General features: G+C 37.1%; 1 protein-coding gene across 1 annotated transcript in view; it reads right to left on the bottom strand.

Moving 5' to 3' along the window:
* Positions 1-3,541: 3,541 nt before the first annotated feature.
* Positions 3,542-18,054, bottom strand: part of LOC112246338 (complement C1q subcomponent subunit B) — an 18,918-nt gene continuing 4,405 nt past the window's right edge. The window contains exon 5 of the mRNA XM_042311543.1: positions 3,542-4,093. Within this exon, the coding sequence (XP_042167477.1) occupies positions 3,827-4,093 (267 nt within the window). The 3' untranslated portion in view covers positions 3,542-3,826. The remainder of the gene's footprint in view (positions 4,094-18,054) is intronic.

The raw sequence follows: 18,054 nt of genomic DNA, 5'->3' as shown, positions 1-18,054 counted from the left end.
ACCTAATGTCAGTCAAGCTACCTCTGGCGAGCACATGAAGGGAGCTGTGCAGCCCCCCAAAGAAATGCCACCCCACACCATGACTGACCCACCGCCAAACCGGTCATGCTGGAGGATGTTGCAGGCAGCAGAACGTTCTCACGGCGTCTCAGACTGTCATGTCTGTGACATGTTCAGTGTGAACCTGCTTTCATCTGTGAAGGCACAGGGCGCCAGTATAATTTGCCAATCTTGGTGTTCTCTGGCAAATGCCAAACGTCCTGCACGGTGTTGGCTGTAAGCACAACCCCACCTTGGACGATCGGACCCTCATACCACCCTCATGGAGTATGTTTCTGACCTTTTGAGCAGACACATGCACATTTGTGGCCTGCTGGAGGTCATTTTGCTGGCTCTGGCAGTGCCTCTCTCCCTCCCCCTTGCACAAAGGCGGAGGTAGCGGTCCTGCTGCTGGGTTGTTGCCCTCCTACGGCCTCCACGTCCCCCTGATGTACTGGCCTGTCTCTGGTAGCGCCTCCATGCTCTGACACTACGCTGAGACACAGAAAACCTTCTTGCCACAGCTCACATTGATGTGCCAACCTGGATGAGCTGCACTACCTGAGCCACTTGTGTGGGTTGTAGACTCCGTCTCATGCTACCACTAGAGTGAAAGCACCGCCAGCATTCAAAAGTGACCAAAACATCAGCCAGGAAGCATAGAACTGAGAAGTGGTCTGTGGTCACCTGCAGAACCACTCCTTTATTGGGGTGTCTTGCTAATTGCCTATAATTTCCACCTGTTGTCTATTCCATTTGCACAACTGCATGTGAAATGTATTGTCAATCAGTGTTGCTCTAAGTGGACAGTTTGATTTCACAGAAGTGTAGTTGACTTGGAGTTACATTGTGTTGTTTAAGTGTTCCTTTATTTTTTGAGCAGTGTATCATTTATATCTCCATTGATTCGTGAAGAATATCATTTATAAAATAGTAACCTTTGCCTTGATAACAACATTGCACACTCTTGGCGAAGCATGTCATTCCATGAGCATGCCATTCCATAAGCATTCATTCCACCAGCATTCCATTCCATGTAAGCATGCCATTCCATAAGCATGCCATTCCATAAGCATTCCATTCATTACTTACTTGCATTCCATAAGCATTCCATTCCATAAGCATTCCATTCCATAAGCATTCCATTCCATAAGCATTCCATTCCATAAGCATGCCATTCCATAGCATTCCATTCCATGAGCATTCCATTCTATGGGCATTCCATTCCATACATTCATTCCATAAGCATGCGATTCCATAAGCATGCCATTCCATCTTCATTCCACTAACAATTACCATTCCATGAGCATTCCATTCCATAAGCATTCCATTCCATGAGCATTCCATTCCAGCAAGCATTCCATTCCATAAGTATTCCATTCCATAAGCATTCCATTCCATAAGCATTCTTCCATTCCATAAGCATTCCATTCCATGAGCAGGCATTCCATTCCATGAGCATGCCATTCCATAAGCATTCCATTCCATGAGCATTCCATTCATAAGCATTCCATTCCATGAGCATTCCATTCCATAAGCATTCCATTCCATGAGCATTCCATTCCATGAGCATTCCATTCCATGAGCATGCCATTCCATATTTTTCAACTTGAATCAATGAGACCAGTCAGTCCTCCATGGCATCATGGCAACAGAGTAGGACTGGCTAATAAGTCCTTAGTTTTGGCATCATGCTCAGGTAAAAAAAAATTGGGATCTATACTTTCATATTTCCAAGTTTATTGGAATGACTGTAATTCTGATAGACTTTGGTTTTTAATGTAAAGATATAATTGAATTGGATTATTATATGTAGTAGAAAGCGTGTGTTAGAAGAAGCCTACATAACCAACCCATAAAGTAACATTTTACATCCATATATGACCAGCTATGTAAACCTTAACATTGATTTATCCTGCAATAGATGTGGTTCATTTAGTTATATACGTTTTTGTTTTCTTCTAATGCCTCTTAAGGGGAAAGTAATCTAAAGTAACTGAATGTAATCAGATTACGTTACTGAGTTTGGTTAATCCAAAAGTTACCCAAGTAACTCGGGTTACTGAGTACAATTTTGGACAGGTAACTAGTAACTGTAACGGATTACATTCAGAAAGTGACTTACGCACCGGCTGCAAACAGGCTAGGATATTACATAGACAAACACATGTTTTCCTGAATAAGCTAACAGGCTAGCATATTACATAGACAAACACATGTTTTCCTGAATAAGCTAACAGGCTAGCATATCACATAGACAAACACATGTTTTTCTGAATAAGCTAACAGGCTAGCATATCACATAGACAAACACATGTTTTTCTGAATACCAGCTAACAGGCTAGCATATCCCATAGACAAACACATGTTTTTCTGAATAAGCTCAACAGGCTAGCATATCACATAGACAAACACATGTTTTTTCTGAATAAGCTAACAGGCTAGCATATCACATAGACAAACACATGTTTTTCTGAATAAGCTAGCTGGCTAGCATTTATGATCAGCAAGCACATTCTGACACGCTATGTTATTTCCTCAACATTACCAATGAAGGTGCCTCTGGGGTCCCAAAACACACGTTTTCTGGAGACTTGTGGGAGGAGTGCTGATGATGTCGCCCACTGTAGGCATTTTCAGTCACCTGATTGCATCCAGGCTGAGGAGAAATCCACACACAATGCATCCCTGACACCCAGGCTGAGGAGAAACCCACACACAATGCATCCCTGACATCCAGACTGAGGAGAAACCCACACACAATGCATCCCTGACATCCAGGCTGAGGACAAATCCACACACAATGCATCCCTGACCACCTCCTGAAGTGGTCAACACAGGAGGTTGCTGAGGGGAGGACGGCTCATAATAATGGATGGAACGGAGTGAATGGAATGGTATTAAACACATGGGAACCATTCCATTTATTCCGTTCCAGTCATTACTATGAGCCCATCTTCCACAATTAAAAAAAGCCACCGGCTGTCTGTGGTAGTCCGACAGATGTGGAACTCTATCTGACCACAGTGGCACTTCTGTGCATCGAGACCTGTCTTTTTCAAGCGATCCTCCTATTCTGATAGCAGAAGTCACACATGCAAAAAGTGTAGACAGCCTCAACATCTTTTTCGAACACGTACTGTCGATAAAAAAAACTGTTAACAAATCACTTTATTGATGGCAAACTCATTTCCAAAATGGTATCTTTGAGTTTTGGTAGGCAGCTCACAGATGCAATACATGATTGATTATTTGATTGATTTGAAATGTATTCCTTATTTTACCAGGTGAGCTGACTGAGAATACGTTCTCATATTCAACAACGACCTGGGAGAATGAATTGATTGATTGATTTGATGAACTGTCTCAGCAAGCAGCAGCGGTAGAGACAGGGAGGCAGAAACAGACACAGAGATGATTTGGTTGTTCTGCAGATGCTTCTAGAACAGAATGATGTGGCTATGATATGTATTTTATGTGGTGTGGAAGAGCAGGATGCTGGTTTCAGCAGGTGTGATCTGGTTTAATCTCTCATGGACAAATTCTGTATGTAAATGGAAACAATCTTTCAAGGCTCATGTAGAATTATGGGATTAGGAGCAGTGGTAGTTCCTGGTTTGGGTTTTCATCATTGATTATTTGATGGAATCAGGAATGTTCAAAAGCGGTAATCAAACTGTGGCTGAGATTTCAAACCCGTGTGTGGATGATGACAGGTTTCCACTAGATACCACACCTACAAATTCAAAATTGAAGTAAAACAGGAAGTGACAAACTTTCGAAAATGTTACTTCTGGGTAACCGAGATTAGATCTGGTTGAATCTGGTTTGAGCTCATTCGATGTGGTTCTGTGTGGCTCTGTGTGGTTTCCTGTGGTTCTATGAGTTGGGTAAGATCAGGGAAGCCGGTGAAAGTGTTGTCAGCTCGTTCTTCTTTAGTGATGACAGCGTTGTTATCGGTGGGCTGTAGAGACACCACGTCTCCCTCCAACAGATTCAGCACCACCGACCCAGACGTCACCATGAATCCACTCGACGAATCACAGAACCCCACCTTCACAACAACAACAACAACTTTTATCACACAACCTAGAACAATAATAACCTTAAAATCACAGAACACCTTCACAACAACAACAGAACACCTTCACAACAACAACAGGACACTTTCACAAAAACAACAGGACACCTTCACAACAACAACAGGACACCTTCACAACAACAACAGAACAGCTTCACGACAACAACAGAACAGCTTCACGACAACAGAACAGCTTCACGACAACAACAGAACAGCTTCACAACAACAACAGAACACTTTCACAACAACATCAGGACACCTTCACAACAACAACAGAACAGCTTCACAACAACAACAGAACACCTTCACAACAACAACAGACACCTTCACAACAACAACAGAACAGCTTCACAACAACAACAAAACACCTTCACAACAACAACAGGACACCTTCACACAACAACAGAACAGCTTCACAACAACAACAGAACACCTTCACAATAACAACATCAGACACCTTCACAACAACAACAGAACAGCTCACAACAACAACAGAACACCTTCACAACAACAACAGAACACCTTCACAACAACAACAGAACACCTTCACAACAACAACAGAACACTTTCACAACAACAACAGACCACTTTCACAACAACAACAGAACACCTTCACAACAACAACAGAACACCTTCACAACAACAACAACAGAACACCTTCACAACAACAACATCAGGACACCTTCACAATAACAACATCAGGACACCTTCACAACAACAACAGAACAGCTTCACAACAACAACAGGACACCTTCACAACAACAACAGCAGGACACCTTCACAACGACAACAACAGAACAGCTTCACAACAACAACAACAGAACACCTTCACAACAACAACAGAACACCTTCACAACAACAACAGAACACCTCCACAACAACAACAGAATACTTTCACAACAACAACAGAATACTTTCACAACAACAACAGAACACCTTCACAACAACAACAGAACAGCTTCACGACAACATCAGGACACCTTCACAACAACAACAGGACACCTTCACAACAACAACAGAACACCTTCACAACAACAACAACAGAACAGCTTCACAACAACAACAGAACAGCTTCACAACAACATCAGGACACCTTCACAACAACAACAGGACACCTTCACAACAACAACAGAACACCTTCACAACAACAACAGAACACCTTCACAACAACAACAGGACACCTTCACAACAACAACAATATAACACCATCACAAGAGAACCCCTTCACAACCACAAGCTGGGATTCAATGTGTACAATGCTGTCGACAATGCATCTTTTAAAGGCAATGTTCCCATGTTCACAGAGGTCGTAGTCAATGTAATAGCTGCAGATGTCGGCTCAATCAGGAATTACCTGTAAATGTCAAAGTGCGCTATAACACAGTTTTGGATTGAATCCTGGCCCCTGTCATACAAAGATCCAGTCAGAATCAAATGCTTTATATTAAGATCAGAAAAAAATAAATGCAGAAGTAGCAAAACAAAGAAATATTCTAGATAAAAACACAGGATGAAAGGGAGATATGAAAGGCTAAATCAATATAAAACAGTTTCTCAGACATAGATTCAGCCTAGTACTGGACAGAAAAATGATTTAAATGGAGAACTATTTAAGGATGAGGCCCACTTTAGTCTATTTGACCTCTTAGATTAATTAATAATGAATTAATAAAACAAATCTTAATTTATATCTTCTGGTAGATTAAATAATACAACTAACCTCTAATTTGTCTCCTGTTAGATTTTGTGATTGTGTGATAAAATGTGTTATTAATGTGACAACATGTGAAGCAACATGTGATAATAAAACTACACGTATGACAACATTTGAGCATGTAAGAACATGTGTTTTATGTGAAATATATGTGACAACGTGAGGATGCACAACTTCAGTATGTGAAATATATGTGACAACGTGAGGATGCACAACTTCAGTATGTGAAATATATGTGACAACGTGAGGATGCACAACTTCAGTATGTGAAATATATGTGACAACATGAGGATGCACAACTTCAGTATGTGAAATATATGTGACAACGTGAGGATGCACAACTTCAGTGAAATATATGTGACAACGTGAGGATGCACAACTTCAGTATGTGAAATATATGTGACAACATGAGGATGCACAACTTCAGTATGTGAAATATATGTGACAACGTGAGGATGCACAACTTCAGTATGTGAAATATATGTGACAACATGAGGATGCACAACTTCAGTATGTGAAATATATGTGACAACGTGAGGATGCACAACTTCAGTATGTGAAATATATGTGACAACGTGAGGATGCACAACTTCAGTATGTGAAATATATGTGACAACATGAGGATGCACAACTTCAGTATGTGAAATATATGTGACAACGTGAGGATGCACAACTTCAGTATGTGAAATATATGTGACAACATGAGGATGCACAACTTCAGTATGTGAAATATATGTGACAACGTGAGGATGCACAACTTCAGTATGTGAAATATATGTGACAACGTGAGGATGCACAACTTCAGTATGTGAAATATATGTGACAACATGAGGATGCACAACTTCAGTATGTGAAATATATGTGACAACGTGAGGATGCACAACTTCAGTATGTGAAATATATGTGACAACATGAGGATGCACAACTTCAGTATGTGAAATATATGTGACAACGTGAGGATGCACAACTTCAGTATGTGAAATATATGTGACAACGTGAGGATGCACAACTTCAGTATGTGAAATATATGTGACAACGTGAGGATGCACAACTTCAGTATGTGAAATATATGTGACAACGTGAGGATGCACAACTTCAGTATGTGAAATATATGTGACAACGTGAGGATGCACAACTTCAGTATGTGAAATATATGTGACAACGTGAGGATGCACAACTTCAGTATGTGAAATATATGTGACAACGTGAGGATGCACAACTTCAGTATGTGAAATATATGTGACAACATGAGGATGCACAACTTCAGTATGTGAAATATATGTGACAACATGAGGATGCACAACTTCAGTATGTGAAATATATGTGACAACGAAATATATGTGACAACATGAGGATGCACAACTTCAGTATGTGAAATATATGTGACAACGTGAGGATGCACAACTTCAGTATGTGAAATATATGTGACAACATGAGGATGCACAACTTCAGTATGTGAAATATATGTGACAACATGAGGATGCACAACTTCAGTATGTGAAATATATGTGACAACATGAGGATGCACAACTTCAGTATGTGAAATATATGTGACAACATGAGGATGCACAACTTCAGTATGTGAAATATATGTGACAGCGTGAGGATGCACAACTTCAGTATGTGAAATATATGTGACAACATGAGGATGCACAACTTCAGTATGTGAAATATATGTGACAATGTGAGGATGCACAACTTCAGTATGTGAAATATATGTGACAACATGAGGATGCACAACTTCAGTATATTGCTTGGAACATGTATTAACACACTCAAAACGTAAGGGTTAGAATGCTGTTCCCTGGGGTACAAAAAGGTGAAAGGTACACTTCACAGGAACACATATGAACTCGCATCTGTACCTTGTAGGTATAATGGGACATTTCCAATACTTTGAACATAAAATACAATCATCACTGCGCTTTGATAGCTGGGGGCAATGTACTGTGGGACTCATTAGCACATTTTGAGGTGTGGTCAAATATGTTTATTTGTGCCAACCGTCTGTGGAAGTTTTGTAGCAGTGTAATTTTTTGATGGTTATGCCAATGCAAGTAGAGAACCTCTTTCGACAAGGTGTGTTCTGCAAACTTTGAAAGAGAACGTGACAGTAATGAGCTGCTCTGTGAAGAGATTGTTGAGAATTTTCCACTAACTTAATGGCAACTTGTTGCTATGAATTACTAATATCTTAACTGGAAACTACTTGTCAGTAAGTTAAAAGTCACAATAACTTACTGGCAAAATGTTGCCAGTAACGTGCAGGACACTTACTGCCACTAGCAATTTTGTCAGTAACTTCTGTTTCCAGTAACCTACTGTGCCTTCACTAACCTACTGTGCCTTCACTGATTGGCAGCATACTGTAACAGCAGCAGCATATCAGAAGTTTGCAGGTGTGGTTAAATGTAGGTGTGGCTTTCAGCTAGCTCTTTCTGGTCTCTCGTAATAGTTATGTCATCCCGGTGAATCTGCTCTGTTCATGAACATTCAGCTTATACACGGTCAGTTCTGGAGCCTTGTTGAAGGATGAAATATAAACAGATGAAGTCGGAAGTTTACCTACACTTAGGTTGGAGTCATTAAAACTCATTGTCCAACCACTCCACAATTTTCTTCTTAACAAACTATAATTTTGGCAAGTCAGTTAGGACATTTACTTTGTGCATGACACAAGTCATTTCTCCAACAATTGTTTACAGATGATTTCCCTTGTAATTCACTGTATCACAAATCCAGTGGGTCAGAAGTTTACTTAACTAAGTTGACTGTGCCTTTAAACAGCTTGGAAAATTCCACAAAATTATGTCATGGGTTTGGAAGCTTTTCATAAGCTAATTGACATCATTTGAGTCAATTGGAGGTGTACCTGTGGATGTATTTCAAGGCCTACCTTCAAACTCAGTGCCTCTTTGCTTGACATCATGGGAAAATCAAAAGAAAACAGCCAAGACCTCAGAAGAAAATTGTAGACCTCCACAAGTCTGGTTCATTCTTGGGAGCAATGTCCAAACACCTGAAGGCACCACGTTCATATGTACAAACAATAGTATGCAAGTATAAACACCATGGGACCACGCAGCCGTCATACCGCTCAGGAAGGAGACTCGTTCTGTCTCCTAGAGATGAACGTACAGTGGTGCGAAAAGTGCAAATCAATCTCAGAACAACAGCAAAGGACCTTGTGAAGATGCTGGAGGAAACAGGTACAAATGTATCCATATCCACAGTTAAATGAGTCCTATATCGACATAGCCTGAAAGGCCGCTCAGCAAGGAAGAAGCCACTGCTCCAAAACTGCCATAAAAAGCCAGACTACGGTTTGCAACTGCACATAGTTTTTGGAGAAATGTCCTCTGGTCTGATGAAACAAAAATAGAACTGTTTGGCATAATGACCATCATTATGTTTGGAGGAAAAAGGGGGGAGGCTTACATGACGAAGAACACCATCCCAAACGTGAAGCACGGGGGTGGCAGCATCATGTTGTGGGGGTGGCAGCATCATATTGTGGGTGTGCTTTGCTGCAGGAGGGACTGGTACACTTCACAAAATAAATGGCATCATGAGGAGGCAAAATTATGTGGATAGATTGAAGCAACATCTCAGGACATCAGACAGGAAGTTAAAGCTTGGTCATAAATGGGTCTTCCAAATGGACAATGACCCCAAGCATACTTCCAAAGTTGTGTCAAAATGGCTTAAGGACAACAAAGTCAAGGTATTGGAGTGGCCATCAAAAAGCCCTGACCTCAATCATATAGAACATTTGTGGGCAGAACTGAAAAACTGTGTGCGAGCAAGGAGGCCTACAAACCTGACTCAGTTACACCAGCTCTGTCAGAAGGAATGGGCCAAAATTCATCCAACTTATTGTGGGAAGCTTGTGGAAGGCTACCCAAAACGTTTGAACCAAGTTAAACAATTTAAAGTCAATGATACCAAATGCTAATTGATTGTATGTAAACTTCTGACCCACTGAGAATGTGATGAAAGAAATAAAAGCTAAAGTGAATCATTCTCTACTATTATTCTGACATTTCACATTCTTAAAATAAAGTGGTGATCCTAACTGACCTACGACAGGGAATTTTTTACTTGGATTAAATGTCAGGAATTGTGAAAAATGCGGTTCAAATGTATTTGGCTAAGTTGTATGTAAACTTCCGACTTCAACTGTACGTGTGATACCAAAAAACATGAAGTATTTCATTTATAACCACCATGTAATTGTAGTGCTCACTTTCCTTCCAGACCATCAGGTCAGTGTGTGTGATGGATTCGTTGAATCATGTTACAGTAACTAGTTCACAGTAGTTACAAGTGAACCAGCTGCTGCAAGATGTAGCCTCTTAACAACTCTTGATTGTCACAAGTTCTGACAAAGATTGCACAACTGACAATGTCAAGAGGGGTGCTCAACCTTCATCCACATAACGATTAAACCACTTAAACTGCTCAACCTTCATCCACGTAACAATTAAACCACTTAAACTGGTACATTTCTGCTGACAGCACAAATACCCCATCAGCACATTGCCCCACCTACATGTCAAAGTGCAGTAATGATTGTAACTAATGCCGTGTTCGCAACCAAGTGGGAATTTACCACATACGACTACGAAAAATCCACTTGAGTGCCCCTCCAACTGGTAGTTAGTTACTAGTGGGAAACGAGTCTATTCATCCCTGAGCTTTGACTTCTCCCACATGGTGACCTCTGACGTCACCTACTGAAGAAATGACCTCCATAACAGCATTTTCAGCAGTTAAATGTAACAGAACATTATTAGTGAAAAATACATCTATTAATAGGTTTTTGAACTCTGTAATTAGTTTCCCAGCAGGATGATGATGAGGATCGCTGTACTTTCAGCTTATGGTTGACGCAGCTTGTTGGCGTTTCCCAATGATTTCAAAGCACGTGAATGCATCCAATTGGTATTTACAACTTCACAACTGGTAAATTACCACCTCCCACATGGTTACGAATGCAGCTTTATAGTTAATACATGCCCTCAGACCAGCCTCTATATGTCCGGGCATGGACTCTACAAGGTGTTGAAAGAGTTGACTGCAATGCCTACCTAAGTTGGTTCGATGTCCTTTGGGTGGTGGACCATTCTACACATAGGATCTGTTGAGCGTGAAAAACCCAGCAGCGTTATAGGTCTTGACACAAACCGATGCACCTGGCTCTTACTACCATACCCCTGTTCAAACTTACATATTTTGTCATGCCAATTCACCCTCTGAATGGCACACATACACAATCCCTATCTCAATTGTCCAGGCTTAAAAATCCTCCTTTAACCCGTTCTCCCCCCCCATTCATCTGCACTGATTGAAGTGGATTTACCAAGTGACAACAGTAAAAGATCATAGCTTTCACCTGGATTCACCTGGTCAGTCTGTGTCATGGAAAGGTGTTCTTAAAGTTCTTTTACCCTCAGTGTATGTTCTTGGTAACAAATAACCACCCTGCTTAGACATTAATGCACTCCAGACCAAAAGGTTACAAGTGCAAATCCGAAATCCCATGCATCCTTGTTTCCAAGTTGGAACACTGTAATGTTGAGATGTAATGTTGACCCTATATAATGTAATGTTGAGATGTAATGTTGACCCTATATAATGTAACGTTGAGGTGTAATGTTGACCCTATATAATGTAATGTTGCGATGTAATGTTGACCCTATATAATGTAATGTTGCGATGTAATGTTGACCCTATGTAATGTAAAGTTGAGATGTAATGTTAACCCTACATAATGTAATGTTGCGATGTAATGTTGACCCTATATAATGTAATGTTGAGATGTAATGTTGACCCTATATAATGTAATGTTGAGATGTAATGTTGACCCTATATAATGTAATGTTGAGATGTAATGTTGACCCTATATAATGTAACGTTAAGATGTAATGTTGACCCTATATAATGTAATGTTGACCCCATATAATGTAATGTTGACCCTATATATTGTAATGTTGAGATGTAATGTTGACCCTATATAATGTAATGTTGACCCCATATAATGTAATGTTGACCCTATATATTGTAATGTTGAGATGTAATGTTGACCCTATATAATGTAATGTTGACCCTATATAATGTTGACCCTATATAATGTAATATTGAGATGTAATGTTGACCCTATATAATGTAATGTTGACCCTATATAATGTAATGTTGACCCTATATATTGTAATGTTGAGATGTAATGTTGACCCTATATAATGTAATGTTGACCCTATATAATGTAATGTTGCAATGTAATGTTGACCCTATATATTGTAATGTTGAGATGTAATGTTGACCCTATATAATGTAATGTTGAGATGTAATGTTGACCCTATATAATGTAATGTTGAGATGTAATGTTGACCCTATATAATGTAATGTTGAGATGTAATGTTGACCCTATATATTGTAACGTTAACCCTATATAATGCAATGTTGACCCTATATAATGTAATGTTGACCCTATATAATGTAACGTTGAGATGTAATGTTGACCCTATATAATGTAATGTTGAGATGTAATGTTGACCCTATATATTGTAATGTTGAGATGTAATGTTGACCCTATATATTGTAATGTTGAGGTGTAATGTTGACCCTATATAATGTAATGTTGAGATGTAATGTTGACCCTATATGATGCAATGTTGAGATGTAATGTTGACCCTATATATTGTAATGTTGCGATGTAATGTTGACCCTATGTAATGTAAAGCTGAGATGTAATGTTGACCCTATATAATGTAACGTTGAGATGTAATGTTGACCCTATATAATGTAATGTTGACCCTATATAATGTAATGTTGACCCTATATAATGTAACGTTGAGATGTAATGTTGACCCTATATAATGTAATGTTGAGATGTAATGTTGACCCTATATATTGTAATGTTGAGATGTAATGTTAACCCTATATAATGTAATGTTGAGATGTAATGGTGATCCTATATGATGTAATGTTGCGGTGTAATGTTGACCCTATATAATGTAATGTTGAGATGTAATGTTGACCCTATATAATGTAATGTTGAGATGTAATGTTGACCCTATATAATGTAATGTTGAGATGTAATGTTGACCCTATATAATTTAACGTTGAGATGTAATGTTGACCCTATATAATGTAATGTTGACCCTATATAATGTAATGTTGACCCTATATATTGTAATGTTGAGATGTAATGTTGACCCTATATAATGTAATGTTGACCCTATATAATGTAATGTTGCAATGTAATGTTGACCCTATATATTGTAATGTTGAGATGTAATGTTGACCCTATATAATGTAATGTTGACCCTATATAATGTAATGTTGACCCTATATATTGTAATGTTGAGATGTAATGTTGACCCTATATAATGTAATGTTGACCCTATATAATGTAATGTTGCAATGTAATGTTGACCCTATATATTGTAATGTTGAGATGTAATGTTGACCCTATATAATGTAATGTTGAGATGTAATGTTGACCCTATATGATGTAATGTTGAGATGTAATGTTGACCCTATATATTGTAATGTTGCGATGTAATGTTGACCCTATGTAATGTAAAGTTGAGATGTAATGTTGACCCTGTATAATGTAACGTTGAGATGTAATGTTGACCCTATATAATGTAATGTTGACCCTATATAATGTAATGTTGACCCTATATAATGCAACGTTGAGATGTAATGTTGACCCTATATAATGTAATGTTGAGATGTAATGTTGACCCTATATATTGTAATGTTGAGATGTAATGTTAACCCTATATAATGTAATGTTGAGATGTAATGGTGATCCTATATGATGTAATGTTGCGATGTAATGTTGACCCTATATAATGTAATGTTGAGATGTAATGTTGACCCTATATAATGTAATGTTGAGATGTAATGTTGACCCTATATAATGTAACGTTGGGATGTAATGTTGACCCTATATAATGTAATGTTGACCCTATATAATGTAATGTTGACCCTATATATTGTAATGTTGAGATGTAATGTTGACCCCATATAATGTAATGTTGACCCTATATAATGTAATGTTGCAATGTAATGTTGACCCTATATATTGTAATGTTGAGATGTAATGTTGACCCTATATAATGTAATGTTGAGATATAATGTTGACCCTATATAATGTAATGTTGAGATGTAATGTTGACCCTATATAATGTAATGTTGACCCTATATAATGTAATGTTGACCCTATATATTGTAATGTTGAGATGTAATGTTAACCCTATATAATGTAATGCTGACCCTATATAATGTAACGTTGCAATGTAATGTTGACCCTATATATTGTAATGTTGAGATGTAATGTTGACCCTATATAATGTAATGTTGAGATGTAATGTTGACCCTATATAATGTAATGTTGAGATGTAATGTTGACCCTATATATTGTAATGTTTACCCTATATAATGCAATGTTGACCCTATATAATGTAATGTTGACCCTATATAATGTAACGTTGAGATGTAATGTTGACCCTATATAATGTAATGTTGAGATGTAATGTTGACCCTATATATTGTAATGTTGAGATGTAATGTTGGCCCTATATATTGTAATGTTGAGATGTAATGTTGGCCCTATATAATGTAATGTTGAGATGTAATGTTGACCCTATATGATGTAATGTTGAGATGTAATGTTGACCCTATATATTGTAATGTTGAGATGTAATGTTGACCCTATATAATGTAATGTTGACCCTATATATTGTAATGTTGAGATGTAATGTTGACCCTATATATTGTAATGTTGAGATGTAATGTTGACCCTACATATTGTAATGTTGAGATGTAATGTTGACCCTATATAATGTAATGTTGAGATGTAATGTTGACCCTATATGATGTAATGTTGAGATGTAATGTTGACCCTATATATTGTAATGTTGAGATGTAATGTTGACCCTATATAATGTAATGTTGACCCTATATATTGTAATGTTGAGATGTAATGTTGACCCTATATATTGTAATGTTGAGATGTAATGTTGACCCTATATATTGTAATGTTGAGATGTAATGTTGACCCTATATAATGTAATGTTGACCCTATATAATGTAAAGCTGAGATGTAATGTTGACCCTATATAATGTAATGTTGCGATGTAATGTTGACCCTATGTAATGTAAAGCTGAGATGTAATGTTGACCCTATATAATGTAACGTTGAGATGTAATGTTGACCCTATATAATGTAATGTTGACCCTATATAATGTAATGTTGACCCTATATAATGTAACGTTGAGATGTAATGTTGACCCTATATAATGTAATGTTGAGATGTAATGTTGACCCTATATATTGTAATGTTGAGATGTAATGTTAACCCTATATAATGTAATGTTGAGATGTAATGGTGATCCTACATGATGTAATGTTGCGATGTAATGTTGACCCTATATAATGTAATGTTGAGATGTAATGTTGACCCTATATAATGTAATGTTGAGATGTAATGTTGACCCTATATAATGTAATGTTGAGATGTAATGTTGACCCTATATAATTTAACGTTGAGATGTAATGTTGACCCTATATAATGTAATGTTGACCCTATATAATGTAATGTTGACCCTATATATTGTAATGTTGAGATGTAATGTTGACCCTATATAATGTAATGTTGACCCTATATAATGTAATGTTGACCCTATATATTGTAATGTTGAGATGTAATGTTGACCCTATATAATGTAATGTTGACCCTATATAATGTAATGTTGCAATGTAATGTTGACCCTATATATTGTAATGTTGAGATGTAATGTTGACCCTATATAATGTAATGTTGAGATGTAATGTTGACCCTATATGATGTAATGTTGAGATGTAATGTTGACCCTATATATTGTAATGTTGCGATGTAATGTTGACCCTATGTAATGTAAAGTTGAGATGTAATGTTGACCCTATATAATGTAGCGTTGAGATGTAATGTTGACCCTATATAATGTAATGTTGACCCTATATAATGTAATGTTGACCCTATATAATGCAACGTTGAGATGTAATGTTGACCCTATATAATGTAATGTTGAGATGTAATGTTGACCCTATATATTGTAATGTTGAGATGTAATGTTAACCCTATATAATGTAATGTTGAGATGTAATGGTGATCCTATATGATTTAATGTTGCGATGTAATGTTGACCCTATATAATGTAATGTTGAGATGTAATGTTGACCCTATATAATGTAATGTTGAGATGTAATGTTGACCCTATATAATGTAACGTTGGGATGTAATGTTGACCCTATATAATGTAATGTTGACCCTATATAATGTAATGTTGACCCTATATATTGTAATGTTGAGATGTAATGTTGACCCCATATAATGTAATGTTGACCCTATATAATGTAATGTTGCAATGTAATGTTGACCCTATATATTGTAATGTTGAGATGTAATGTTGACCCTATATAATGTAATGTTGAGATATAATGTTGACCCTATATAATGTAATGTTGAGATGTAATGTTGACCCTATATAATGTAATGGTGACCCTATATAATGTAATGTTGACCCTATATATTGTAATGTTGAGATGTAATGTTAACCCTATATAATGTAACGTTGACCCTATATAATGTAACGTTGCAATGTAATGTTGACCCTATATATTGTAATGTTGAGATGTAATGTTGACCCTATATAATGTAATGTTGAGATGTAATGTTGACCCTATATAATGTAATGTTGAGATGTAATGTTGACCCTATATAATGTAATGTTGAGATGTAATGTTGACCCTATATATTGTAATGTTTACCCTATATAATGCAATGTTGACCCTATATAATGTAATGTTGACCCTATATAATGTAACGTTGAGATGTAATGTTGACCCTATATAATGTAATGTTGAGATGTAATGTTGACCCTATATATTGTAATGTTGAGATGTAATGTTGGCCCTATATATTGTAATGTTGAGATGTAATGTTGACCCTATATAATGTAATGTTGAGATGTAATGTTGACCCTATATGATGTAATGTTGAGATGTAATGTTGACCCTATATATTGTAATGTTGAGATGTAATGTTGACCCTATATAATGTAATGTTGACCCTATATATTGTAATGTTGAGATGTAATGTTGACCCTATATATTGTAATGTTGAGATGTAATGTTGACCCTATATATTGTAATGTTGAGATGTAATGTTGACCCTATATGATGTAATGTTGAGATGTAATGTTGACCCTATATATTGTAATGTTGAGATGTAATGTTGACCCTATATAATGTAATGTTGACCCTATATATTGTAATGTTGAGATGTAATGTTGACCCTATATATTGTAATGTTGAGATGTAATGTTGACCCTATATATTGTAATGTTGAGATGTAATGTTGACCCTATATAATGTAATGTTGACCCTATATAATGTAATGTTGACCCTATATAATGTAACGTTGAGATGTAATGTTGACCCTATATAATGTAATGTTGAGATTTAATGTTGACCCTATATATTGTAATGTTGAGATGTAATGTTGACCCTATATATTGCAATGTTGAGATGTAATGTTGACCCTATATAATGTAATGTTGAGATGTAATGTTGGCCCTATATATTGTAATGTTGAGATGTAATGTTGACCCTATATAATGTAATGTTGAGATGTAATGTTGACCCTATATAATGTAATGTTGAGATGTAATGTTGACCCTATATAATGTAATGTTGAGATGTAATGTTGACCCTATGTAATGTAATGTTGAGATGTAATGTTGACCCTATATATTGTAATGTTGAGATGTAATGTTGACCCTATATAATGTAATGTTGAGATGTAATCTACACCCCGACGAGGCTGATAGAAACCCTTATTATTTTCTTTAATGATTTTTCAACAGTTTCTTGTTCTGAACGTCTAACACGAGTAGGATGGGTGTGGCCTCTTGACAATAACCACATGAGCAGCCGCTCACCGTTTTGACAGCTCTACCACAGTTACACCTCTGACAACGCCAAAACACCAGCTATACGGGTGTTGTCTATCGCGTGGTTATGCTTGATCTGATTGAAATGTTCCTGAGCACAGCTACTTTTCACTTGGTGTTGTCAGTTAATAGCACCATTTGAAAACTTTGATTCAAGGCAACTTGTTAGCAAAGTTCAGAAATGTATTCTTGACAATAAATCTGTGGTCGATCT

The sequence above is a fragment of the Oncorhynchus tshawytscha genome, linkage group LG33 (genome assembly GCF_018296145.1).
Source record: "Oncorhynchus tshawytscha isolate Ot180627B linkage group LG33, Otsh_v2.0, whole genome shotgun sequence".
NCBI classification, from domain to species: domain Eukaryota; kingdom Metazoa; phylum Chordata; class Actinopteri; order Salmoniformes; family Salmonidae; genus Oncorhynchus; species Oncorhynchus tshawytscha.
The sequence above is the reverse complement of the archived record's forward strand: the minus strand, read 5'-3'. Positions and strand labels throughout refer to the sequence as shown.